The sequence below is a fragment of the Podarcis liolepis genome (assembly GCF_965112155.1).
Source record: "Podarcis liolepis genome assembly, chromosome: 4".
Lineage (NCBI taxonomy): Eukaryota > Metazoa > Chordata > Lepidosauria > Squamata > Lacertidae > Podarcis > Podarcis liolepis.
In genome coordinates this window covers 44,024,356-44,050,681 of record NC_139558.1, presented here as the reverse complement: position 1 = coordinate 44,050,681, position 26,326 = coordinate 44,024,356, and the positions used below count along the sequence as shown (strand labels likewise).

Here is a 26,326-nt window from a genome sequence, read left to right as displayed (position 1 = left end):
TCTGCTAAAGGTTAATATAGTTTGTACAAAGTTGCTGAAAGTCAAGCAGGGCTGTAATAAGCAAAATTTTGAATGGAACAATGAAAAACTATTTGAATAGCAAAACTGGACACTTTCAGACCAGTGAAGTATATTTTGCAAGAAAACAATGTAAACTTTTAGAGTTAAGATTTTCCTATGCCAGGAGGTTCTTACAAGCTAATTTCTGAACGTGTCTACTGCCTTCTGACCAATTTTGTAAATAAACTTCTTCCTTGTATATGATGTAGAAGCAAAGCCACAAGTCATAAAGTGTAGTTATCCCCTCATCTTTTTCCTAACTAGCACAAATCCACATAGAAGACTGTCTGGAACGTCTACATAATTCACTGTTCTGGCCTTAACCCCACTGAGAGCAAGCAACCCCTCTGAGAGCATGTGGGTTTGTAAACTGATTTGAAAACCTTGGTTAAGTGGGGATGTGGATTGCATTAATGGTGGTTAAGGTTGATATGGACACAACTTTTAATAATTCTTAAGACCTCTGGAGCAGATACTCTACCACTCAACTACAGCTGTAGGCCAAGTCAATATGACTTACCAGCATGTTATTCAGCAAGGAAAAAGGTTTAGTTTTGGTAAATAATTCAGACATACTAGTGTATTGAAGGAGACAGAGGTTTGCCACACTTTTGCTCCAAAAGGATACAGCAAGCCATTATGTTCTAATTTAAGTGAGATTACTCACATGACAATAAATATCAGATTATTAGAGGTTTGGGAGCACAATCAATAGTCCAGATTGCACCAAACACAACATACCCTTCTGGTTTTCTAAAGATTCAATCTGGCAGCTGAAATATTTAGCACTTTCTGACCCTCACTAGATATTATAATGTATTTCACCACTAACTAGGGCAGATGGTTTGACCAAACTTGCTAGGTCGTTTTTTAAAAAGCCAACATCATGAGCCACCACTGTGGTCTATAAATGCATGGCAACAGTAGCTCTATTCAGGAATGTGCAAAGGGCCACTGGGAGCATGTGGGGTTAGTTCCACCCACTTCAGGATGGGGGCAAAGGACACTCCACATTCTATAAACAATACTGCACTGCTGCAAAAAGGTGCAGAAAGGGGAGCACTGTCTTTACAACAACAGCAAAGCTACAATGTTTGGAGCTTTTCAGTTAGAAGAAATGCAAGGAAGAGAACACGAAGATAGTGTATAAAATGATGCATATATGGGGCAAGTGAGTGGGGTTTTTTCCTGCGCCATAATACTAACAACCTGGGCTTATCAAATAAAACTGATTAGTATGCGATTCAAGATAGACAAAATCAACAGTGCAGAGTTAATTTATGGAATTCACTGCCACCAATGTGGCAATGGCTACTAGCTTATATGACTTTAAAAGATGATTTTACAAATTAATGCAGGTAAAGTCTATCAATGGCTTCAAGTTAGTTACATGGAGAATTAGTCAGTTACATGGAGAATAGGTTTACAGACACAATACACGTCTCAGCAGTAGCTGCTTGGAAGCAACAGAAGAGGACCAAGGCCGCTTCAGAAACTGATTCTTTGTTAATTCTAACATGAAATGATATGAACTAATTATGTAGATTAGAATGTAGTTATCCTTCAAACTTTGTACGCCTCTGAATTTTGCAATACAATTGTCAGCTTAAAAACGATTTTAAAAAAGAATCAAAATCAATTATTTAATTGTTCACTTACATGGTTTGATAAGTGAAAGATTGCTGGATGTACAGGCAGCATTGTTAAAGGAAGTTTGTGTTGTATTTTAAAAACTGTGAATATTGTAATGAAATATTAGTAACAAAATGCCTATTTTTATATAAAATACATTTGGACGTGCGTTTTTTGGAGAAAATGTTCAAAAGCACCTCTTTAAATACATATTTAATTTGCAACTTTTCTTTTTTATTGCAGGTTAATGCAGAAACTGGATGGAACAACTTATGATGAATACATGTAAAAGGGGTCCGATCCAGCCAAGCTGCTCTTACCTTTTTATGCATTCTCATAAATGTTACAACTGACTCAAACATTCAGTAACCAAATTTGCACTCAGCATTAAACTTTGGTTCATAACCCATGATTCGAAGCAGGCTCGTTTCAAAACCAACCAGACTTTGTGATAAACGGCAATCTCTAGTTCACACGCAATGACAAGCAGGATTCACACAAGGGCAAAGGGAAACAAACGCTTGCCCAGTCCGTTTCTCAGATGTGCACCAGGAGGAAATGAGAAGGGAAGGTCACGAGCCCATTATTCGCTGCTGACTCACCTCTCGGCCTTTGAAAGTCACCAAAGCGGCAAGTGGCTTTGCGTAGAATCTACTGTAGGAAAACCCCAGACATCCATACATGCTGTTAGCTGTAAGCTTCAAAGCCTTCTGCCTGATATCATACTGCAAAGAAGAAATTAAGACCATCTCAGTAAGCAGTTAAATATATAAATATAATCATATGTAGTCAGTCACTTATAAGAGAGATGTTAAAATGCCAAGTGGCCATCTGGTAGAGGGGCAAAGGCTCCAGGTGAACCAGTGAAATGGCAGAAGTGAGGAGAAGGCACTTCTCACCCAGTGCTCCTGGTCGACTGAAGTCCAATCTACTTACTTATTTAGCAGTGACCCATTTAAATGCAGTCATCCACGAGTGGCATGCATGTAAGTGGGGGTGGGTGCCTGTCCTGTTAATTGCGCTGGCAAATATTATCTAGATGCTCATTTTAGCCCCTTCTATAAGAAGCAAGATAGGCTAGCCTAACAGAAATTAGAAATAGCAGCAAAAAAATTGCCCTATATATTCATTTCTTACATTTAAAGATTAGCCTTGGAGAAGAAATGTATACAAACAAGCAGGATCTTGGTCTAGTTTCTGAACAATGGACATTTTCATTCTGTTAGATATACCTGTAAGTAGAGGTCAGAATTTAAGTCTGGCTGTTTCATCAACTGTTTCACTTGACGCCTTCGTTCAACTAACTTCCTGATCTCTTTAGGCAAGATTCCCATTTCTAGCGATGAATCTGGCAATTCTGGAATTTCTTCTTCTCCATCCTGTGAAGTTATTAGTTTGACAAGTTAATACTACCAGAATAACCTGAAACAATTCCTGAAACTGCTGCTTCCACCCTGTCATATGAACAAGGATATGCCGCTGGGTTCTATCTCAAAAGACCCTAATGGAGAAGACATCCCAACTAGGTCAGATAACCATTCCTTCCAGAACCATCGGCATTCAGATCGATATCTACTCTCTGGAGGAATTCCCCCCGGTGGGTCTCTGTCTTGTGCCCAAATCGTCTCATTCGGGAGATGACACCTACTTTCCCCAAGAAGGGAATGTGAAAAACTGGCATATAAATAACCCAAAAGGTGTTTTCATGATTAAGGGCCTAATCACCATCCCCTTGGGGAAAGTTGGCACTTCACACCCAACCAAGGACAAACTCCTGGTTCTAACCTAAAACTGCTAGTCTCTTCCGGTTCACATGCCCCATCTATGAGCTGAAAGGAACCTAAATGGACACAGGATCTTGGTGCGTAAGAAAACCATAAGCATGCATGAGGACCAGAGGCTGAAAGTGGCCCAAGTAACCTCAGACAGGTAACCATTAACACAAAAATGTGGATTTGTTTTTATTGGACTAGCAGAAGTTGAGTACACTCCTTTGACTTTTTCTCCTTTGGGAGAAAGAACAGGAAACAAATTTAATGACTAAATAAACAGATAAAGAAAATAAATGGTATTGACAAAATATCTAGTGAAAACCTCAAAGTAGAGTATAAGGTACATCTGCACTATCCTTGGCTGGCCAAAGCATGTTCTGAAGGCATAAGCTAAGCCTGGTTCTGTAACCTAGTTACCCAGATTGGATACCATCTGAGAAGTATACAAAACCACTTTGAACACATAGCAAAAAATATCAAAGCCTTCCTTGTCTGCAACAGTTCTGCTGAACAATACTTGGATGATACAATGCCATCGTTGCCATCTCATAGGCATACGGGCAGATAAATCATGTAAAAAAATAGTTTATATACATATTTAATGAACTTTACAAGGACAGGGTATAGAAAAATTGTTTCAGCAAGCAAGACTGATCCAGTTTTACATGGAAAAATGGGGAATAAGCTAAGCATGTAAGAAAACAAGGAGGGTCCATGTACACTTTTTAATGTCACAAAAATACTATGCAGCTGCTAAAAAGGAAGATATAATGAACTCCATGTCAAGGTGGAACCAATCTGATTTCATGAGATTATAGACAATTTATAATGAAAAATTATACTATTAAACATGGTATCATGCAATACACTACAATTACTAAATACAGCCGCAATGTCTAAGGAGACTTCAATGTATTCTTGAATATAAACATATGATCTTTTTTAACAATCAAACATTAAAAGCTCCTGTCAAATTAAACACACACCTCTGTCTTTTTTGGCACACTTGAAGACACCCTGGTAACTGTTGTAAAACAGATGTTAAACTCTTGGATAATTGAAGGGTATAAGCTATTGAAGTCGAGGAGCAAGATGAACTTGTCATAAAAACCTGAAATTAAAAATACACACACACAAGATTCACATTACAATATATACCTACTATGGAGACTGTGAGAGACAAGTTACTTGCAGTACTCTGTAAAAGAACACCAGAACGCGAGTGAAGAGTCATTGGTGAGGGGGACATTTAAAGTCAGATTCCTTCAAAAGTACTCTGGTTTATTATGAAATCATTGTGTGTCCATGTGATTCTGTCAGCATTCAGGTCTGAAAAACACTTGCATTATTTCTAAACACTACCCTATATCACCAGTCTATGGTGCAGATATGTCAGAAGTGGAACGATCCAACCCTGTTAACTATCCAGGGATGAACAGATAGCTTCAGTGTTACTCTGGGATGCTTCTGCACAGTTGTCACCACAGAAAGGAGACACCATGTGAAACTGCAAGCATCCACTTATTAGCTGCAGCAGAGAGGATTTTTATACACATACTCGGTATACAAAATGAAATGGATAAACCAGATTATCTAGATCCATCTCAATCTGGCTTTAGGCCCGGTTATGGAACAGAGACTGCTTTGATCATCTTGGTGGATGATCTACACCAGGAACTGGACAGGGGGAGTATGCCCCTGTTGGTTCTGCTGGACCTCCCAATAGCATCCTTCTGGATCACTGTCAGGGATGAGACTTAGGGGCACTGTTTAACAGTGTCGCTAGTCCTTCTAGAAGGTACAAGTTCTGAAGGTAGTGCTGGGGACTCCTGGTCGACTCCGTGGCTGTTGACATGTGGGATACCTCAGGACTCCATCTTGTCCTCCATGCTATTGAACAAATACATGAAACCACTGGGAGAGGTCATACAGAATTGTGGAGTATGATGCCATCAGTATGCTGATGACACACAACTCTGTTCTAAATCAGTGTGTGATCTCAGTAATGGACTGGGTAAGTTTAACTCAGGTAGGGACACGACAGCATATGAATCAATCTAGCTAACTTGACCCAACAACCCCCCCCCCCCAGCTTTCACACACAAACAAACCTCATTGCAGCCAACTAAACACAATCAATCACACCCTGGGTCCCACATCCAACTTCTCTCACTACCAAGGAAATATAAAAAACTAACAGAAAGAGAACCTACCAAAATGACGCTGACATAAAAACCCCACATACACCCTAAGTATAAGAATATAAGTTTACCACTCCTCGCCCCCCTTCTTCTTCCCCAACTTTAGTCTGTATACAACAATGCACATACTTTTGTAAACTAAGGAAATCTATAATAAAATAATAATCATCATCATCATCACCACCATCTCAGGTAGGGACAGAGGTGTTCCTGGTCAGTCGCAAGGCAGATGAGAGAACAGGGATTCAACCTGTGTTCAATGAAGTTACACTCCACTTGAAGTCTCAAACTTGCAGTTTGTTTGGGTTCAGCCCTGAACCTGGATGCCCATATTTCAGTGGTGGCCAGGAATGCATTTGCACAATTATGGATCACACACCCATTCCCTGAGATATCTGATCTGGCCACGGTGAAGCATGCCTTAGTTACAGTCTGGCTGGACTGATGCAACACACTCTGCATAGGGCTACCTTTCAAAAGTGTTTGGAAGCTTCAGCTGGTCCAAGTTACAGGTAGCATATTAGTCCCCTGTTAAACCAACATCACTGGCTGCCAGTCCTTTTTTGGGCACAATTCAAATGCTGGTAATGACCTATAAAGTCTTATATGGCTTGGGTCCATCTGAAAGATCTTATCTCCCTATGCAAACCTACCTGGGTGCTAAGATCCTCAGATGAAGACCTTGTCTTGTTCTCAGCAACATCAGAGGCACATTTGGTGGAGATATGAGGCTAAGAACTTCCTAAGTCAGACAGGCCTTCGAAAACTAAGGTGTAGATGATGCTAGTCACTGGGAATGGATCCCGTTCGCATTCAGAGGTATTACTGTATTATTGTTTGTGGACTGTAAGGTCCTCCACGGGGCGTACCAGGAGAGACGGTCCTGTATTTTCATTATTGTTATTGTTTTTATTACTCTGTATTCTATAATGGTGTTTTTAAATGTTGCAAGCCAGCCAATTTACACTGTGACCTATTTCTGTCATTCCCCAGGTCATCTGTGCTAGGTAGTATTTCCCGCAGCCATGGAGACTAGTGCCCATCATTTTAATTATCTACATGGAAACTTCAAGAGGAACTCTTGAGGTTGTGAGAGTTTGTCTACCAGCAGAAAGCCTCCTAAATGTCAAGCGTAAGGTCAACCTTATGGTGGCCTAATTTCTCTTTGAAGAGCAACAGTAGCCATCGGAGTAGGATTGAGGGAAAATTTAGGCCCAAGGTAGGAGGATCTAAGTTCAGGACATCATGTTGAGGACGTGGGCAAGTTGCAGCAGGTTCACTATTTTGAGCAGTTGGAAGGGCATGATTGTCTACTGAATCTTCTGGACTCTATCTGGACCAAGACACCTGATGTGTTGCCTGCAGGTGGTTCTTGAGCCGGCTGATTAACAACACATGTTATAGACACACCAGGGTGGTTTATAGGTCCTGGGTGGCCTGGGCAAGAGAAAGGCCCCGGCACAAGATGTTGTCCAGGTATGACTAGAAACGTATGTCTTACAGATGGAGATGCACCATAAGAGCAAAGGGTGAACTAGTTGAAGCTCAATGAAAAGCACTTTATGCCACCAACACTACTTTCACATCCTACAAGAGTGCCAATGGAAGGAGTACACACAAACCTGAAAGATACTCATCTTTTAGGCGCAGTGAAGCCTCATCCTAGAAAAGTTGTAAACCCAAACCCCATATAAACAGGAATTCTATTTTGTCTGGATTATACATCAGCATGTTACACCCCATCCAGTCCTTTATCAAAGACATACCTTAATTGAAAGTCCCAATTATTCATCATCATTCTTCATATTATATACACTTTACGTATTTGATATTAAATACAAATTCAAACACAATTGTTCTCTTCCCACATGCTCCAATATAAGCGGGGGGGGGGGGGAATTACTGCCACACATCTCAGTTAGATATAACTGCCATAAAGTACGCATTTTCCTCCTCCACATTCAAGAGGAGATATACTATTCTCTAAATTAAAGCTAATGTTTGTTCCTGCATTCTCAAAATAGAAACAGCTATGGTATTTTCACAATCTGCAGTATAAGAAAAATCCCACTATCGTCATTTTTGTGCTTCACTAGAAAAAAAAGGAACAGGAAGTATAGGAAGACTTTAGAAAGGATTGTATGACTTATTTTAGTGTATCTTCATCGCCTTTTCTATTTGATCTACCATTTCAAGTAGTGAAGCTGCAGTTCTTACCCACTTTGGGATCCAAAACTAAACCTCCAGAATATGCTGCTTTTTTCCGACCTATCTTTGATTTGTTCTGATCACCTTCAATATCTTCATCATCTTCCAGCTGTATGAGACATAAGAATAAGCCAAAACTGAAGTTCTAATTATATGGAGACTTAGTGCGGACCGTGCTAGGCTAGACAGGCCCAGGGTCTGTCATTCTCTGTACAGCACTATATATATATATAGATGTGCAGCAACAACCCATAACCAAAAACAAACACCTCTCCAAAATACCAACTTTCTGGTGCTGTGGAAGAACAAAACAGTATTCTGGTTCAGACCTAATACTGAAGAATAACTTAGCATTATGTACATGAGGGACAAGCTTAGTGCTTAATTACTTCTCTGGTGCATGAAAATGAGGGAAAGAGGGAGGTCAAAAACTTCTACTGTCAGTTTTAAATTAACATGTTGAGTTTGAACATGGACAATTCTGGTTATCTGGTTCATTTAGAGTTATGATTAGTTCAAACAAGCCAAGGTTTTCAACTAACCAGAGTTCACCAAGTTCAGACTTAATGGGAAAGTCTGGTCTGGCTAAAACTAGACAATTCCGACTGTCACTCCCTGGCATAGATGAGAAGAGTTGAGGGGTGTCACAAGAGTTTGATCATCACAGCTTGTGCACATAACAGTAAATGTGCCTGCTATAAACCAAAAGTAACAAATGTAGAGGGGCTGAAAAAATTACTCACCTGCTTCTGCTGATACTTTTTAAAGAGCTGCTTATCTGGCACAATATAATCTTTTTCATAAAATGCATGCAGGAGCAAGTATTCATTACGCTCTGCTCGCCCACCCATCAGCGTCCTCGACTGTAAGGAAATAAAAGCCAATTAGTTACAGGTTGAAACAGAAATCAAAACGCCAACAATGGTATTGCATTAATAGCATTTGCTTTAAATATTTTTCAGAAATTGTATTATTGGGCTTTAAGGCGTTTTGTCTTTGCTCTGCTTGGAATCTGTAACATCAATCTGCTCCCTTTGACTTGATCAACACATCTCTATTATGAACCTCCCGTCATGAGGCTTAATATATATATCCTTTTGTAAAGGAAACAGTTTTGTGAATAAGACTGTATATTCAAATCAGATATAATAACGGAGATGTAAATTTGCTAAGAAATGAAATTTACCATAACATTGCCAGCAATATTGGTAATCTGTAAGGCTAGTGGAAGAACATTGAGCTCACACATTATTTGTAAAATGTACTTGGCATCAGTCCAGGTGTTCTCCAGCATGTAAAGTAAATGACGGGAATCACTAAAAGAAGAAAAGGAAGAGGAAATTTTAATAAATTCCGCCACATGTTCTAAAGGCATGCAGATTCAAATCGTTATCACAATGCCCATAAAGCCAGAGCTCACAAATGATTGCTTACAGTGCAAATTTAAAACACAACGGAACTCCCATTTTAACTGCAAAGAGTGTGAAAGAAAAAATAGGAGTAGCAGCACCTGTACAATATTCCGGTAAGTCATGATTTCAAGAACTGTTGTAATATCATGACTGCACAGAAGTATCCATCGGGGGTTAGATTCAAACAGAGACAGGCTCTGTTTGTTGCAAGAGATGTCACAAAGCCTTCTCTTTAGACCACCAGGGATGAGTCCCGCTCTATTCTGCCTTGGTCAGACCACACCTGGAATACAGTTCTGGGAACCACACTTTAACAAGGATATTGACAAGCTGGAATGTGTGCAGAGGGCAACCAAGATGATAAAGGGTCTAGAAACCAAGTGTCTCTTCCCATGCCCACAACTCTGTGCCTTAAAGTTGTGGAGGGGGTTCCTACTTGCAGTCCTACTGAAAAATGTAGCTTATCTGATGGGGACTATGAGCAGAGACTTCTCTGTAATGGCACCCTAGTTATGGAACTCCCATGGATGACCACAACACAGATGGGCTTCTGCTATATGGTTTTATTTATCTGTTTTCTTGTGCTTTTGGAAGCCAAAACTGGACTGCTGTTAGTCACTAGTCAATACTTGTATCATTGTATCTACTGTTGTTTTTATTTTATTGATGATGTTTTACCTCAAGCATTTTATTCATATTGGTTTCATAGTTGTATGAAAACTGCTGTGGGGTTATAGATGATGGACTCCTAGCCAATAAATGATCTGTAGTTCCCAGGGCAGTGTTTAATTCCCTGTCTCTATTCTATAAGTGAATAAATTCCACCACTGTTTTAGCTAGGCCACCAACCTAGATGGCTTTAAAAGAGGATTAGAAAAATACATGGAGCAGAGGGTTATCAATGACCACCAGCCATTAAAGCTATGCTCTGGCTCCACAGTTGGGAGGCAATAATTATCCTGAATACCAGTTGTTGGAAACCACAGGAGAGAGTGCTCTTGGGCTTATATCCTACTTATGTGTTTCCAACAGGCAATCTGCTTGGCCACTGTGAGAAAAGGATGCTGGACAAGATGAACTGATCTAGTAGGCTCTGATGTTCTTATTGCTAATGGGATTGCTATAACAAGAAATGTATTTAGTAGCCTACCTGTACATATTTCGTAACTCTTCAGATGGAATCGCCACTCTTTCCATTTTCAAAATTTGACCCACAAGCTCTGACAAATGGTAACTTTTGCAACGAATCAGCTCCTTTGCTGAAATTTCTACATCACAAATCATTCTGCCACAAGTTGCATTCTTTTCAGCAAATCCACTACGACCCTTAATTGCCATGAAAGAAAAATACATCTTCAGATTTTGTATCATTGCTATATTTCTGTTGTGGACTAATTATAACACAGTTTTTACATCACACAGAAGTCGCTTCTCTCCTGTGTGCAGATGCACCTCAACAACCTTGTAATGGTTGCAAAGGACTTTAATCGTCGCAAACACGAGAGAAAAGCTCGTCCAATGAGGGGACTTACAACTAACAAATTCATAGTTCTGACTTTATAGGTCTCTGCTTCATTAACACAAGAGAATTTTTTTCCCCTATCTAAGCCACACCAGTGTTGGCTCTTTACCTATCTTATTTTGAATGAGAAGTTTTTCTGTTCTTAAAAAAAAGTTCAAGAATGCCAGGGCATCATCAAGACCAGGATGTAAATCAGGGCATCATCAAGACCAGGGCATAAATCAGGGCATAAATCAAAAATCACAAAGTAACAGGATAAAGGAAAACAGAAGGCTTTCATTCAATAGGGTGCCACAAGTCAAAAAACATTTTCCATATTGTGAAAACAAAACACATTGGGGAAATAAATGGCACTTGTTAAATAGAGATATATATTCCTTATAATGTGTGTGGGACAGCACACCTGCGCATGTATACATGTATAAGAATATGCACACATTGTTGGCACATATACCACTGAACAGTGTCAATACCACAAGAATTTGGTTTTGCCAAGATTAATGGTATAGTGCAATCATCATGCAGATGCATTAAAATACCTAAACAATAACTATAGAAAAAAGCGAGCTGGTTAGTTTCTTTACCAGCACAGTACTAGAGTATGTTGTAGCAATGTGAAAGGGGGGGGTAGTCTGAGTAAAATCCTTTCTGAGTAGATAGCAATTAACTATGCCACATGTAGAGAGCTTTATACAGCAGAACTAGAAAACCTTAACTATTCTCAAAGGAATGATTTGCCAGTCAAGCCAACATACATTTCCCCCACAATTTACCATACACAAAAGCACCTCTGTTAGTCATTAATCTGTCAATAACTCCATCTAGTTGAGACAAGTAAACTAAATTTGCTTAGCTTTGTCTCATGGCTGAAATACGACTCTTAACAACATTACCAAAATCTAAATTGGAATGTTGTCATGATACATGACTATAGTCAAAACAATCAAGCAAGACATTCAAAGTACAGCAACTAAAATAATTCATTTTTAATCACATTCAATACAGCAATGCAACATAAGCAACATTTTACCCCAAGCTTTGGCATGTTTGATCTCCTCAGTCGACCTATCTTAGACCAATGTGGAACTTTGCAGAAGTTAATTCTCTGGAGAAGAAGTTCCAGATCAAACCCATAAATATTGTGTCCCTTAAAAAGAAAGAAAAGGAAACAAAAACAAGCAGTTATACAGTATATACCTACTCTTGTGTATTCAGCTTAAAACAACAGAGATGGCAAGGGTCCATACTATTTGAAGTCCTTCCTCTGATGTATCACATTATTAATGCTCATGTGAATGAAGCAACACAAAAGACATTCACATGTCACCAACTCCACTCTCACTAGGTCTGTCCTCAACTCCACTACCTATCATTCCTAGGTTTCTGCTACGCAGGTCCTGTCTACTCTGTCCTTTTCCTTCAGACATAGCATCATCATTAAGACCCTCGTACCTACGGGACCGCCTCTCCTAGTATGTCCCACAGAGGAACTTATGGTCTTCAAACAAAAACATCCTGAAGGTCCCAGTCCACAGAGAGGTTAGGCTGGCCTCAACTAGAGCCAGGGCTTTTTCGGCTGCGGCTCCAATCTGGTGGAATGCTCTGTCACAAGAGACAAGGGCCCTGCAGGACATGACATCTTTCCGCAGGGCCTGTAAGACAGAGCTGTTCCACCAGGCCTTTGGTCAGGGCACAGCCTGACTCCCTCCTCTGGCAATCTTCACAGAACTTTAGCTTAATGGTTGCCATCAATTTGATTTTAATTAATTTTTATAATGAAATGTTTTTAGAATGTTGTGCTATTTTATTGTTGTTAGCCGCCCTGAGCCCAGCTTCGGTTGGGGAGGGCGGGATATGAATAAATTTTATTATTATTATTATTATTATTATTATTATTATTATTATTATTATCATCAGCACTCTCTGCCTCTTACTTTCTATCATTCAGAGGTGAGCAACATGCGGTGCCCTGACACGTCTTGAAAGTGTACAATTTCTCCCAATTATCTGAGATAAAATAGGCTGCCATAGGGAAAGGGGAAGGGAGGGAGGGAGAAAACACAGTAAAGTTAGAAAGAAATTACTTCCAACTGCTTCCCACATTTAGTAGCTGTATTGGTCTATATACTTATTTGAAAGTAACCAAACTGTGCTCTACCTCTAAATAGCCCTGAACCAGATTAGGAACTGAGGTAGCTATGGGGGAAACTGAAGCAAGACAGTCAATATTCCAGATTACTCTGGCTCTATCCACCACCAACACAGAGCTCCCAGCAGATAACCCTCAAGAGACCACAACTCTTAACTAACTAACTAACGTTGCCTAGTCTTCCTTTCATTTCTAAAAATCTCTTCTCATTTGGTCAAAACAGTGCCATTTGCCAATACCCCATCTAAAAATCTTTCCCAGCCACCCCACTGGAGTCCTCCATTGCTGTAAGTCTCCATTAGTAACACATTATGTTAAAATATTAATCAACATTCCATCACCTTAAAGTAACGTAGCAAAAAATAATGTGTAAAAGGATCTCAGAAGCAGATATAAAAAGCCACTTACGACAATAACATCTGGATCAATTTTATGAACCTTTGCCAGAAAAAATCCCAGTAGTGTCCTCTCTGTTGTGGCAATCTCTATTTTAGCATTCTAAATAAACACAAAATTTAAATAATCCAAATGTTCAAAAAATTAAAAGTTTTGCACATCAATCCTATGCTTAATTATGCATGTTTAAATGAAACCAAGAACATTTAAGCACAAATAACAAAGTTTTAGAATTGTTATTATTCTTTAAACTTATTGGAAATCTTTATATACTATACAAAGATTATACAGAAACCCTTCCCGGCCCACTACAATAGAAAAGGAAAGCTAAATTAGTGAGAAGCTGATAGTATTTTTTTCCTACACATTTTCCTTAATCCATTACGATGCAATTTGGAGGCAAATTGTTTTTACTGTTTAAATTGTTATTAAAATTGTATTTTTAAATGGCTTTAAGGAGTTTGCGGTGAACGGTCAGTAAGACATGAAATAAATAATATTACTATTATTTCATAACATCTCTCAGTTTAAGCTGAAATATGCTCCAATTCTGCAAGGACCCTTGTGGATGTAATTCCTAAGCATTTCTGATCACTGGTTTGATTATAACATAGCCTATGCCTGCTTTATTTTACTTTACATTATGCATTGTGTCTCAGTTGTGAGAGTTTGCAATACTGGATGTTGTATCTGTACCAAGTATGGAAAATTTTAATTAATAAAGTATATATTTTTTTAAATAATTAAGCTGAAATATGCTCAACACTTGTATCTGAAAGCTTTGTCCTCATAATAACTTATTCCTCCTCAGTCAGCCATGTTTTAAATATTTCTGTGTTAATTAACCAAAATTTCTTGTTACATCTGTATGAAACTTCAGTATGAAACTAAAGTTATCAAATTTGGAATAACCTAGAATTTTAATGCAATTTCAAATCATGGCTACAGATTCTGTTTGTTCCCAACTTGGTAGCCATACTTTTCCACTTGGGTCGTCACCGAAGATTATGATTAACCCAGGATATGTTCAATCATAGATACTGGGGGAGGAAAATATGGTGCAAAGTCAAGGAGCTCAGGCACAAAGCTCGTACATATCTTGGCTAGCCAAGATAAGATTACTTCCAAACCAGGCCAAAGTGCATGAAAGCTTTGTGCATGTTCAAAGCGTTTCCAAAGATGGAGACTACAGAACGCAAGCCAATGTACAAGAAACACAAAGTTACCTTCTTCTTAACTACTTCTTTGAAGTCATATGGAAAAATGCAATCATTTGGTTTGGAAATAACTGCAAAGGAAACAACCAGGTCAATAGGAAATATACAATATGGAGCTTAGCTAAATGGCTTTATGTGCTGTAAGTGCTTTGGCTAGAACAATATTTATCATGAAAACAATGTATGGCTTGCAACAAATGTTGTTCAAATATACAGAAGCTTTCCATAGGGCAGGGAAATTAGGACAGACACCATTTTGAAAAACAAAAATTGTTTTCAAACCTTGATGACTACAATGCTACTTAATTTAGTTGTCTTCCTAGATTTCTGTGACATGTGGAAATGTAGAAATGCTCTCATATCAAACTACAGTCGTACCTTGGTTGTCGAACGCCTTGGCACTCGTCCATTTTGGCACCCAAATGCCGCAAACCCAGAAGTGAGTGTTCCGGTTTGTGAACTTTTTGGGAAGCTGAATGTCTGACACGGCTTCCAATTGAGTGCAGGAAGCTCCTGCAGCCAACCGGAAGCCGCGCCTTGGTTGTCAAACGGACTTCCGGAACGTATTCCATTCACCAACCAAGGTACAACTGTAAAACTCTTCACTGCAGAATGACATAGGAACATAGGAGACTGCCTCATGCAATGTTAGACAATTGATCCAACTAGTTCAATATTGCCTGCACTGACTGACAGTGGCTTTCCAAGGTTGAAGCAATGTTCTGCCAAGTCACATGTTCTGCCAAGTCACATGTTCTGCCAAGTCACATTCAAGCTTTCATTTGTGCTGTCAATGTGGTAAGTGGGAGAAAATAATTAAACGCAAAGAGGTTCTACTTATACTTACCGCTGAAGTGAGTTTGAAAGGGAGGTACGGGTGGTGCTTTGTCCACACAAAATTTGTGATGCACTAAAGATGTAATAGCCATAATCTGCACAGACAAAAGTTTAAAAAGAGAATGAAAATGACACTAATGAATTTAGTGAACCTTTTTAAACAAGGTGTCGTCCATATGTTAAATGAAGCACATATTTAGTAAGCGGTTTAGCAAATCAAACCGTATGTCTCTATTTAGTACTTGACTAGTTTTAATAGGGCTATAATCCCTTTCTTGTCTGATAAACACATGAATAACTCATACTAATGAAAAGAGGCAACAAACTCCTACATCAGCAGTTTGTCAATAGCCTGGATCACATGTCACATTATTATTGTAAAACTACAGGGGGGGGAGGGAGAGACATTATAAGAACAAATTTTGGGGCATTTACAGTTCTGGCAAGATCTCCAGGTTTTATGCTGCAAGCAGGTTGGGGCAATTCACTCCACATTCTGAAGTCCACTAGCAGAAGTATGCTTCCAGATCCATAGGATTTGAAATCAATAGCTCACATAGCTATTGTGAAGCCTTAGTTAGTTTAATTGTGGAGTTTCCCCCTGTACATAATAAAGTTCATGACTCACCTCATTCTGATGACTCTTTGTGTTCTGAACTGTCTTCATACTGAGAGACATGATCACAAGAGGCGGTGGAGGGAGATCTTTCACCACATTCACCAAGTCAGGCTTCTGGGCCACTAATTCTACCTTACACCAACTGACTGGCTGGTTCAAGAGCTCTGAGGTAACACAGAACATGCACATAAGTATACCCAATATTTAAACAATAGTTACACTTATAACTTTTTCTCAACAAATTGAACATTTCAACACTAAAGATTAAGCATAGCATAATACAGGTATAACAAATATTTTTCATTCTACATTTCCCCTAGGTCTTGGTCTTACTACCTGAAATGAAACACACTAATCAAAGCATGTTAAACCCAGAAGCAACCCTAATCCTAACCCTATTCTCCTTGCTACACGCACGCTTAGACTCTAAGCCAGATAACGTTTTGACTGACGGCACAATCTCCTTAAAAGCCTCGTTGAGTTCAATAGGATGTACTTCCAGGTAGAGGAGTGCAGCCTTACCATCACTGAAAGAAAACAGTTTATTTTAACCCTCTTCCCAGATGGCCAGGGGCGGGGTGGGGACGTGAGAGTCCAACATTGCACACAGGCTTGTTCATGATAGTCCACGTAGCGCTAATTCATGATTAAGCATTATGTGCAAATCAGTCCATAGCAGCTCAGTCACAACTTATTTTACTTGGACTAGGACCTGAGCCATTTTAAGTTGGCCATACCTTTATATTAAGCTATCACATACACAACAGCTACATTACGACAGAACAACAGGTGCCATTTGGGGAACACGAGTAGATTTAACCTAGTATAGATTTAACCAAGTCTAAAGTAGTAAGATTAAAAATAAAATTAGTTTTACAAGATGATGACTGCCTGAAGGAGCATTCTTCACTTTGAAAATTGACAAATTCTAAAAAAACCATTTTCGTAATATTTCCCTTTTCAAGTTGGCAACCATTAAACAAGCTAAGCACTGCTCTGAACAACTCCACTCCATTTGTGCATGCATACAAGGGATCCATAACATATTCCACATGTAATATTCATACGTGGGTCTTTTATTTCCAGCCAGCTTGGTCCTTTAATCTTCCTGCCCATCAAGAATAGTTCAAGACTAGAAGTGTTAGTTCCAAACACATGAGAAAATGTCTCTCCTTTCAGGTCTTGAGGAAGCCGACCGTATTCAGCCTGAGAATGGAAGCATTTCAACGAACCGTTACTATGTGTTGCAAGTCTTCCTAAATATCCTAACTTGTAAAAACAGATATGTGGGTAATGGTGAGGCTTCAAAGGAACAACTGAGAGCTTAAAATGGGCTTCTGTTTTTCGTTAGCTGGAGGAAACCGCACTCTTTCCCACCCATCGGCTGATGAGCAGCAGTTGTTCACCTTGCTCATGGAAGCAGAAATGGTTCCCAATCAGTGGAAGGGCCTTTTCCCGCCCAGTGCTGCTCTTTGAGGTCACTTCATGCTGCTGCTCCTTTCAGCCTCCGATTTCAGAAGCTGAAGGAGGCAGCACAGGCGGCTTGTCAATAGTAAGCGCTAAGCAGGATTGCCCTCCCCACGCATCACCTGATGGAAGGGGGGGGGGGAATCCTGCTTAGTCTGGCTGTACAAGAGAGTTCCTTGCAGGGAACTCTTTCATACACCTGAACCTGCTCAGCTTGAGGCTCCACCAACCCTCTGAGGAAAACATGGCAGGCACATCAGAGGTTGCAGGAAGAAAAAACTCCATTGCGTGTGGGAATGCCCACTTGTGCTGCATTGAACCTGTCACAGAAATCGCCTAACCATCCTAGTTTCAGGACATTTTTGTTGTTTAGCCGTTTCCGACTCTTCGGGACCCCATGGACCAGAGCACGCCAGGCACTCCTGTCTTCCACTGCCTCCCACAGTTTGGTCAAACTCATGCTGGTAGCTTCGAGAACACTGTCCAACCATCTCGTCCTCTGTCATCCCCTTCTCCTTGTGCCCTCAATCTTTCCCAACATCAAGGTATTTCAGGACATAGTAGACATTAAATCAGGCTGCCTCCAGCACACAGGAGGAAGTACATTCTAGTGTTCACCAAGGGGAAATGATATATATGTATTAAACCACGGACTTTAAAAATGCTTTCAAATCAGTCCAAACATGCATTGCTTGAAGTACTGAGTTTTCAGAGCAACAGTAAGGCAAGCAATAAGCTTGACCACCATGCCCATGCTCCCTCAAAGCAGTTAACTAGAAAATCTAGCTCCTCTTTACTTACTGTAGGAGTTTGGGAAATATTCATTGGCTAAAGGTAGCGCAAGTTGAGCAATAGTCACACCATTTTAAAAACTCTATTAAGCATCAGAGTTTAGGTTTCATAATCTTTCTTTTAAAAAAATCATGTGCACTGAAAAGATATGCAAACCTCAGTGTGAGTGTCACTTTCAGAGAGACAACATAGAACTATTTACTCACCGAGTATCTAACTTCTAAGTAGTCAGATTTTGCAGGAACATCTGGTATCTCAAAAGCATAATTCTTTTCTACTTTCTATGCAAAATACAAATTGAGATATTCATCAGGCACTGATGTACTGTAAAAGTGTTTTCTCATTAAAACCAAATTTACTTTTAACATCAGAATCTCAACTGCGAGAACCACCATGTGAAAAACTTTCCCTGCTCCTAAAATATAACCTGCCGATTGTCAAGTTGTAGAAATCATACAAATAGTTATTTAACTTAAATAAAACTCTGGATATTGTAGACGGTTAGAGTTTAAGTCATTTATCTATTCTCCTTCTAAAATAAACTCCCTAATATTTACAAAGGGATTCAGACATCTTATTACATTTGAATTGGCCCATTATCTCAGATAATAGATTGTTTCTTGCCCACATTGTATAATAAAAGAAGGCCTTCGGGGAATTGCCATATGTTCTATGTAAGCAACAGAACACAAATTGGTGGCTTATAAGGTACGCTCACAATGAAAAACTAAATATTATGGTGATCTCTCACCACGGATTTCATAGAACTTCAACACATAAAAAGCATTGCAACTTCTTTGTGCCATAAAGCAAAGAGCCACTGGGCAATACAGGTGGCATCCATTTTGTGCAAAGGTTCCATTCCTGGCCCTCGCATGCACCAGGGGAGCATGCCTAAGGCTGTTCCGCCCTCTTCCGAGTCCAAAAGGACCCATGCGTCAATTGGACATGGGCAAAATAGTCACCACCTGCATACTCCTGATAACGCAGTGGTAAGGAAAATAATTGTTTGCTTTTTAAAATATTTCAGTTTCCATTTTGAGAACACAAAAATTAGAGACAAATTATGCTTAAGCAAGAGAACACATTATGCAACACCAATGCGTTTTTGTGGGGCTAATTCATAATACAAAAATTGGACAAATTACATTAGCAAACAGCTGCCTTTCCTATGCAGCTCAGAATCAGCAAGATTGAGCAGGCTGTTTCCTACTCCCACAAGTAGGGCTTCTGTTAAGACGACTTTCAAGTATTACATGCAACAAGCATCCCATTATAAAACAAACAATAGTTACTTGCAAAACAAACCCGTTTCAAACAACTGGTTAAGAAGTTGTCTTGTTTAAAGCAAGCTTAGTTTGTTTCAATCCAGAATTCCTGGCTCACAATCAGTAAGATAAGATTCTTTGAAATGAAAGTAACCTTGGCTTCCTCCCAGTTGTGTGGGAAGAGACAGAAGAGCAGAGGAAGCCTGACAATTTGTTCAGGCTCAAAAAACTCATCTGTGTAGTGCTAAGAACCACAGGTGGGGAACCTGTGGCTCTCCAGATGCTGTGGGACTCCAACTCCATCAGTCAGCATGGCTGGGAATTGTAGTCCAGAAACATCTGGAGGGCTGTAGGTTCCCTAGTCCTGTGCTAAAACCATGAGTTTAGTGTTGTGGGAACCAACCCATTAACCTCAGCCCCTGAAAGTATAATGGTTTCAGTTTTAACACAACATATTAAAGCAGATAATTTGTAAATTTGTAAGTAGGTGGTTGCTTCTAAAGAAAGGAACATGGTTTAAATATGAGACAGTATCATCTGCAACAGCAAGGATTCCTCAATCTGATGTTAGATGTTTAGGTAAGATACACTACCAGTTTAATTAGTGCTATTTTTCTGGGGGGAAAGGTGCTGGAACACACCATGAATGCCTCACTTGTTCGCTTAGATTAGCAATGGCACCCACCTGAGAGGTGCCAGAACTGAGTTCTGGCTGAAAAAATGACCTGTGTAGACATCATGCACCTTTTTATACTTCCCTATTACTTCTCTCCTGCCTGAAAAATGAGCGCCCTTCACAGTTAGAAAAATGAAACATGAAGGAGAAAAGGTTAAGACCAACCTTGGACTTGAACTTCATGATCTTGTGTTTTTCTGCAATCCTGTCATTAAATTCTTGATAAACATCCATCATAGTCACAGGATTCTCTGTCTCTTCACCAGAAGATAACTTAATTCGCTTCTGCAAAGATTAAAAACTGGTATTTGCTATATGTTGTTCTTGGTTAACATTTATACAGCAATTACAGGCTAAGCCAGAGATAGTACCTATCCAAAGAAATGGAGGCAAAGGAAGGAGAGAGGGGTAACAAGGGATAAATGCGAGCAAAACAGTTTCACACACACTGGCTTCTTTTTAGTTGGGGTTACAGAGTAAGGAATTAAACCTAAGCCAATGGCTTCACAGCAGAGATGGATTTTGAAGTCAACGAGGTGGCACAACTTAGGTTTTCTAGAAACTTATAGACTGTAAAGATTGGGCACCAAAGCATGTAATCAGAGTGACTTGGGACATAAATCTCTTTACTACCAACCCCCTTCCCATTTAATATTATTAGTTTCATTGGTTTGTTGTATAATATTGCCTGAAGTCATTTAATAAATACTCTCTTCCTTATCTCTGATTACAACCCATGTTACATAAAGGTATTCATACCTTCTACTATATATTCCAGAAAATGATTTCTCCATTTGTTCGTCCTCTATGCATTTGGACACACCTTGGGGTATTGTTGCCAAACTCAGCACAAGGCTTTCTGAAATAGGGGCAGGGGTGGTTTATGTTGGTGTTGGGCCATTGACCACCATTTTGAATCAAGATGGCTAACCAATATGTCACTTTGGCATGACTTCTCCCTTTTCAGGGCACAAGTTCAACCATCTCTCAAGAGATCATCAACAAACTTGGCTTGAGAGCTCCCAAGGTGAGGCAGTGGTCTTTGTTGATGTTTGGATGCTGGATGCCCCTTTGATTCAAGATGGTAGACCAAAACATGACTTTGGCATGACGTAACCCTAACCCATCACACTATCCATTAAAAAAATCACAGTATTTGTTGGTTTCTAAAAATTCCAAGGCAACACCAGGGACCTGCCACTAGTATTCCATAAATTTCTAATAATGCATTTTGCCTGAATAACTTTCCATAAACAGACAATTTATGACAGAGAAGTCTCCAGCATAAAAGGACGTACCGACTCACGTGGGAGTAGGTAAATAGTTCTCTCAATATTTTTTACTGTCACACAACAGCTCACATAGGACTGTGCCGATTCAATCCACACTTTACCAAAGAGAAATACCACTCCTAAAATGAAAAGGTAAAGACAATGCACGTTAATCAAAACAGCTTAGCACAGCTGCTAATGGAAAAGCTGCAATACTAAGAATTACTGAATAAACACACTAATTCACCCATGGGAGCAGAATGATTTCCAATTTGTAGTCCCTAATTGACAGCTCCATCTGCTGAAAGTCAGTACTCCACAGTCAAGTGATTGCTTTAAGAGTCTTGTACTATGCAGGCACACATCACGATGGCATGCAAGGTATTAAATGCCACCTTGTTTCAAAAAGAAACTTGAAACTACGCCTCCCCATACCTTCTGTTACTTGCCCCCTCCTTATTTCCTAGTACAGTACTCCTCATTTTTAATGTTGGTTTTAGTGCTTGGATATTATATTTTTATTTTCTTTCATTATTGTATTTTGCTTATTTTATTTTGCAAGCCACTTTGATTATTTCTGCTGGAGGGGGGAAGCAGCAGGTTATACATTTTCCTGGATTGTATATGACCATGCCATATGCAGAGCAGACCCACTGAAATCAGCGAACTTAAATTTGTCACTATAAAACACTTCAATATACAGGCAAAGGAGATATAGGTATTGAAGATATATGTCATTAAATGTCTGGGATAACTTGGTAATATTGTGAGTACATTCACATCACATGTCGTTTTACATGAAATCAACGTGGATCCTGGTCTCCCCATTTCAATCTTCATTCAACCGCAGGTCAGTACAAGTGCAGCGAACTACCCAAAATGTTTGAAAATCCATTTTGAGGATGGCTATCGCATTCAAAGGACTAGGGGCATGTGAATTATATCATAGGATGACTGAAAAAAGCAAGCTTGTGATGGCAAAAATGACATTCAAAGAACTAATGGTCCAAAGTGTCTCAACGGCAAAGTGTCTCAACGGTTATTATACATAAAAACAAGCATTCACAACTTGCAGCTACAAATACTGAAATGCAAATACTTGTGAACAGCTCAGAAGAGTTTCTGCTGCATCACCATACCCTCTTCCCATAGAATACTAAACATTCCTACCACACAACAAAAATGAGTAAAGGCAAGGGCAGTTACAAAAACTATATCTCCACTAGCTGATGTTAATGTGATTTATATCAGATATATGAAATCAAGAAATTAAGCCATTTGCAGTCTTACCCTCTATCCATTATGGGGTGGGTGTGCAGGGACTGTGTGAAATTCTTATTCGTCCTGGTATAATATGAATCCTTCACATAATACAGTTAATACCTCATTTGCTATAATGATTATGATTCTTTTAAACAAAAAGTAATGCCAAAATTTATTTTCCTCTACGTTACTAATTGAAACCAGGTGCAGTCTTTATTATTCATCCTTGAAAAGTTATGACGACAGGATCTCTTTTCATAATCAAGGAACAAGTCTTTTCATAATTATACACCATTCAGAAGCCACCGTGCAGAATCCAAGATAAAAGTAAAAACACTAAACAAGAGTTTTTAGGGATAGGATTGCCCCCTTCCCATTAGTCCCCAGTTTCACCCAAACTTCAGCGATCATTAGCTACTTTCACAAAAATATTGGGTATATTCAGCGTTTAATCCCCTGCCCAAGATCTAAATGAATGTTCGTCTGGGAGGGGGAGCTGAACAAGCTGTAGCCATTAACCTTCATTTTACTCCTTCCTGAATCTGATGTGCATACAAATTAAGGTACATTATGGTAAAGCCCTAGAAATTAAAGGGAAAAAATACTTCTGATAAAAGGGAGCCTTTACCAGGGACTTCTGTGTGTGTCTGGAGCAGGGGAAGGAGCCGTTTGATGGCTGGGTTGGAGCCACTTGGCAGTGGGATCACTGCTGTTTACTGGTATGAGCAAAGAGGTGGCAAGCCAGCATCACCCACATGGCCCCACAGCCCCGATCCCTCCACCGTCTCACCCCTTCCAGTAAACTGCAGTGAGTCTGCTGCCATGAGGCTATTGCTGCAGCTCTACCCCACTGGGCAAGCTGCTATCGGGCTACTTATTACTAGGCTCTATCCAGATTATCAATGGGTAAAATTCCACCCAGGGGACTGTCCCCCTGGCAATTTTGACCAATCACCTCCTTCACCCCACAGTCTGTTGTGCCACCCTCTGCCACCCCTTCCCTCCAGCAGGAGCTTCTCCTGGATATAGAGCTCCTCTGAGACAAGGAGAAAAAAGTACTGATCCAGCCCATTAAAAACAAGCAATGGCATTTAGCTTTTATGCCCTTTGGAAGATAGTCATAACCATGTGTGGGAAAGCTGCACAGGGAAAATGGCTGAAGGGTTAAAGCACCTCCCCTCCACTGCAAATCAACGTCTTCCAACACATTGCAGCACTGAGGCCTCAGCCAGCCTTTTGAAACCTGAAGATACTAATATATAGTTCTAGGTTTATGCCTAGTCAGTATCAAAGCAGATGTTTTTCTTGACGTTCAGACATAACAGACATTCAGCTTCAAGGAAACTAGTGGACAGTAAGCCCCTTTTGAAAAATGGTCCTTTATAACTTTGGTCAAAAGAAGGCAGGGAGAGTAAAGAGGAATTTTCTTATGTACAGTGGTATCTCGGTTTTCGAACTAAATCCGTTCTAGAAGTCCGTTCTTAAACCAAAGCTGTTCTTAAACCGAGAAGCGCTTTCCCTAATGAGGCCTCCCGCCACCAGTGCCCTTCCACTGTTTGGTTTCCATTCGTAGATCGAGGTAAAGTTCGCTAACCGGAACACTACTTCCGGTTTTGCAGAGTTCGTATACCGAATAGTTCATAAACAGGGTTGTTCTTAAACCGAGGTACCACTGTATGCATACCTGGTTGATTATACTGATCTTCATAAGCATCTAGCCAATAGAACCTGAAGATCTGCTCCCCATCTTCTCCTTTTATTAAGGGCAACTGACTGGAATCCACTTGAATTTCGGAAGCTAGCTGCCCATCTTCTTCTTCATCAATTCTGTCCCAACAAGAAACATCAGGGATGCCAGAGTTTCTGAAATACAATACATGAGGAAGAAAAAAAAGGCATAGCTTTACATGTGAAATGAGTATTTTAAAGGGTCATCTTTTCTTCAGAAGAACATTGAAGAAAAGCTTTTGATATTCTTAAGTTTATTACTGCAAGTCAACCAACATCTTCTGAGAACATTTCTCCATCTCTATGAAGCCTTGAGAAGCTTTTCATACTGTTAGTGAACTTAGAAGAAAGTTAAAAGTGGAAACCAGAACAAAAAGTCCCTAAGGATTTTTTTAAGTGCTTACAAGAAATATGAGCCTGTTTTCACAGAGTCCACTTGCTGTATTTGTCTATCTTCTGTTTTCACCTCTTCCTTCAGGATTGTGACAGATTCTTCTACAACTGCACCTTCCTCCATAGATTCATCAAAGTCCCCGTCATCAAAATCCATTATAGCCTGTTCATCTTCTGTAAGCATTATGCAGAGACTTTAAGACTCAATGTACTATATTTCAATGATTTTATTTATTTAAATTATTTTGGCAGTTATTCTTTTCACACAGCGATTTCAATAAGGTTTCTATAAGAACATTTATATGTACAAATACAATATAAAATAAAGTCAAACATCATCAAATAAACTATCAATCACAGAGGTGAATATCATTGAAAATACAAGACGATGAGCACTATTACCAAAATATAACTATTACCTATAGTAGGTTCCTCTTGTTTAGCTTTTGTCCGTTCTCCATTTTCAACCATTTGCATTCCATTTTCAGGTTCACTTCTCTCTTCGACTACATCTGATCTAGCTGTGTAGACTGAATTCTTAGAATGAGATGAATTTGGTGAAGAAACTTCTTTTTTGACAGACGTGACAGGTTTTCTCACCTCAGAAGACGTTCTCTATAAGCACAAGTAATTTTAATTAAAAATCAGATTAGGGTGGCAAACCCCTGGCCTGGGGACTTCAGCTGGACTAGCAAGCCTTCAACAGTAGCCTGCCAGTCGCTCATTACAATTTCCCTCCAGTGGCAGCAGCACCACCACGGAAGAAAAAAATATCCTCCCCGCCCCGCTCATCAGATGATCAGGATAGGCAGGGAGGATGCAGTTTCCATCACTGGGCTGGGTGAAAAGGGAAGTTCTTCTCCCAGACATCCCAGAGGAAGAAGGGAAGCATAAGTTTCATTCCAGCCAATGCCCTTCACAGAATCTGTATTTCAAATAGGAACCCCCACACCTATTTTCAAAAAGGCTAGATGTAGGCAAGGCCTTTCAAACACTGTGCTCTACTACTATATCCTCTCCAAAGAATGCAAGTTGAAACATTAAGTTTATTTAAGTAGATTTGGGGTACAAAGCCACCCTACAACTGATAGCCAAATGCATTTTTCCCAGCTGATATTAACTATACTGATTTTGCTAGCTTTGATTTTATGTTCGTTCGCACAGCAACAAATCAAACTAAGATTTTAAAATATCAAGAAGCATATGGAAGTTCTAAAGCAACACACACATAAACGTCTCAGAAATCTTATGATTAACATTTCCATTTTGGAATATTACCTTGGACACTTGAGATTGCACAGAAAAGGGATTCAACGGTGTTCCAAAAAGCCTCTTTTTTTTTAGAACTACAACCGGTGGTGGTGCTAAAGGAACTGGCTACAAAGGAGAAAAACATTAGGCATCAGTCACTGCTGTAGCAGAACTTACAAAAGAAAGATAAGA

At 39.6% G+C, this 26,326-nt stretch overlaps 1 protein-coding gene across 1 annotated transcript in view; it reads right to left on the bottom strand.

The window, feature by feature from the left end:
* Positions 1-26,326, bottom strand: part of POLA1 (DNA polymerase alpha 1, catalytic subunit) — a 180,590-nt gene that overhangs the window by 140,705 nt on the left and 13,559 nt on the right. Inside the window, exons 7-26 of the mRNA XM_083498264.1 lie at positions 26,162-26,260; positions 25,303-25,498; positions 24,895-25,057; positions 24,447-24,625; positions 21,527-21,639; positions 20,394-20,513; positions 18,491-18,565; positions 17,093-17,231; positions 16,035-16,189; positions 15,417-15,501; positions 14,579-14,640; positions 13,365-13,454; positions 11,838-11,954; positions 10,436-10,611; positions 9,060-9,189; positions 8,617-8,736; positions 7,883-7,982; positions 4,451-4,575; positions 2,925-3,071; positions 2,295-2,417 (exon numbers count right to left, since the gene is read on the bottom strand). Coding sequence (XP_083354390.1) covers positions 2,295-2,417; positions 2,925-3,071; positions 4,451-4,575; positions 7,883-7,982; positions 8,617-8,736; positions 9,060-9,189; positions 10,436-10,611; positions 11,838-11,954; positions 13,365-13,454; positions 14,579-14,640; positions 15,417-15,501; positions 16,035-16,189; positions 17,093-17,231; positions 18,491-18,565; positions 20,394-20,513; positions 21,527-21,639; positions 24,447-24,625; positions 24,895-25,057; positions 25,303-25,498; positions 26,162-26,260 — 2,514 coding nt within the window. The remainder of the gene's footprint in view (positions 1-2,294; positions 2,418-2,924; positions 3,072-4,450; positions 4,576-7,882; positions 7,983-8,616; positions 8,737-9,059; positions 9,190-10,435; positions 10,612-11,837; positions 11,955-13,364; positions 13,455-14,578; positions 14,641-15,416; positions 15,502-16,034; positions 16,190-17,092; positions 17,232-18,490; positions 18,566-20,393; positions 20,514-21,526; positions 21,640-24,446; positions 24,626-24,894; positions 25,058-25,302; positions 25,499-26,161; positions 26,261-26,326) is intronic.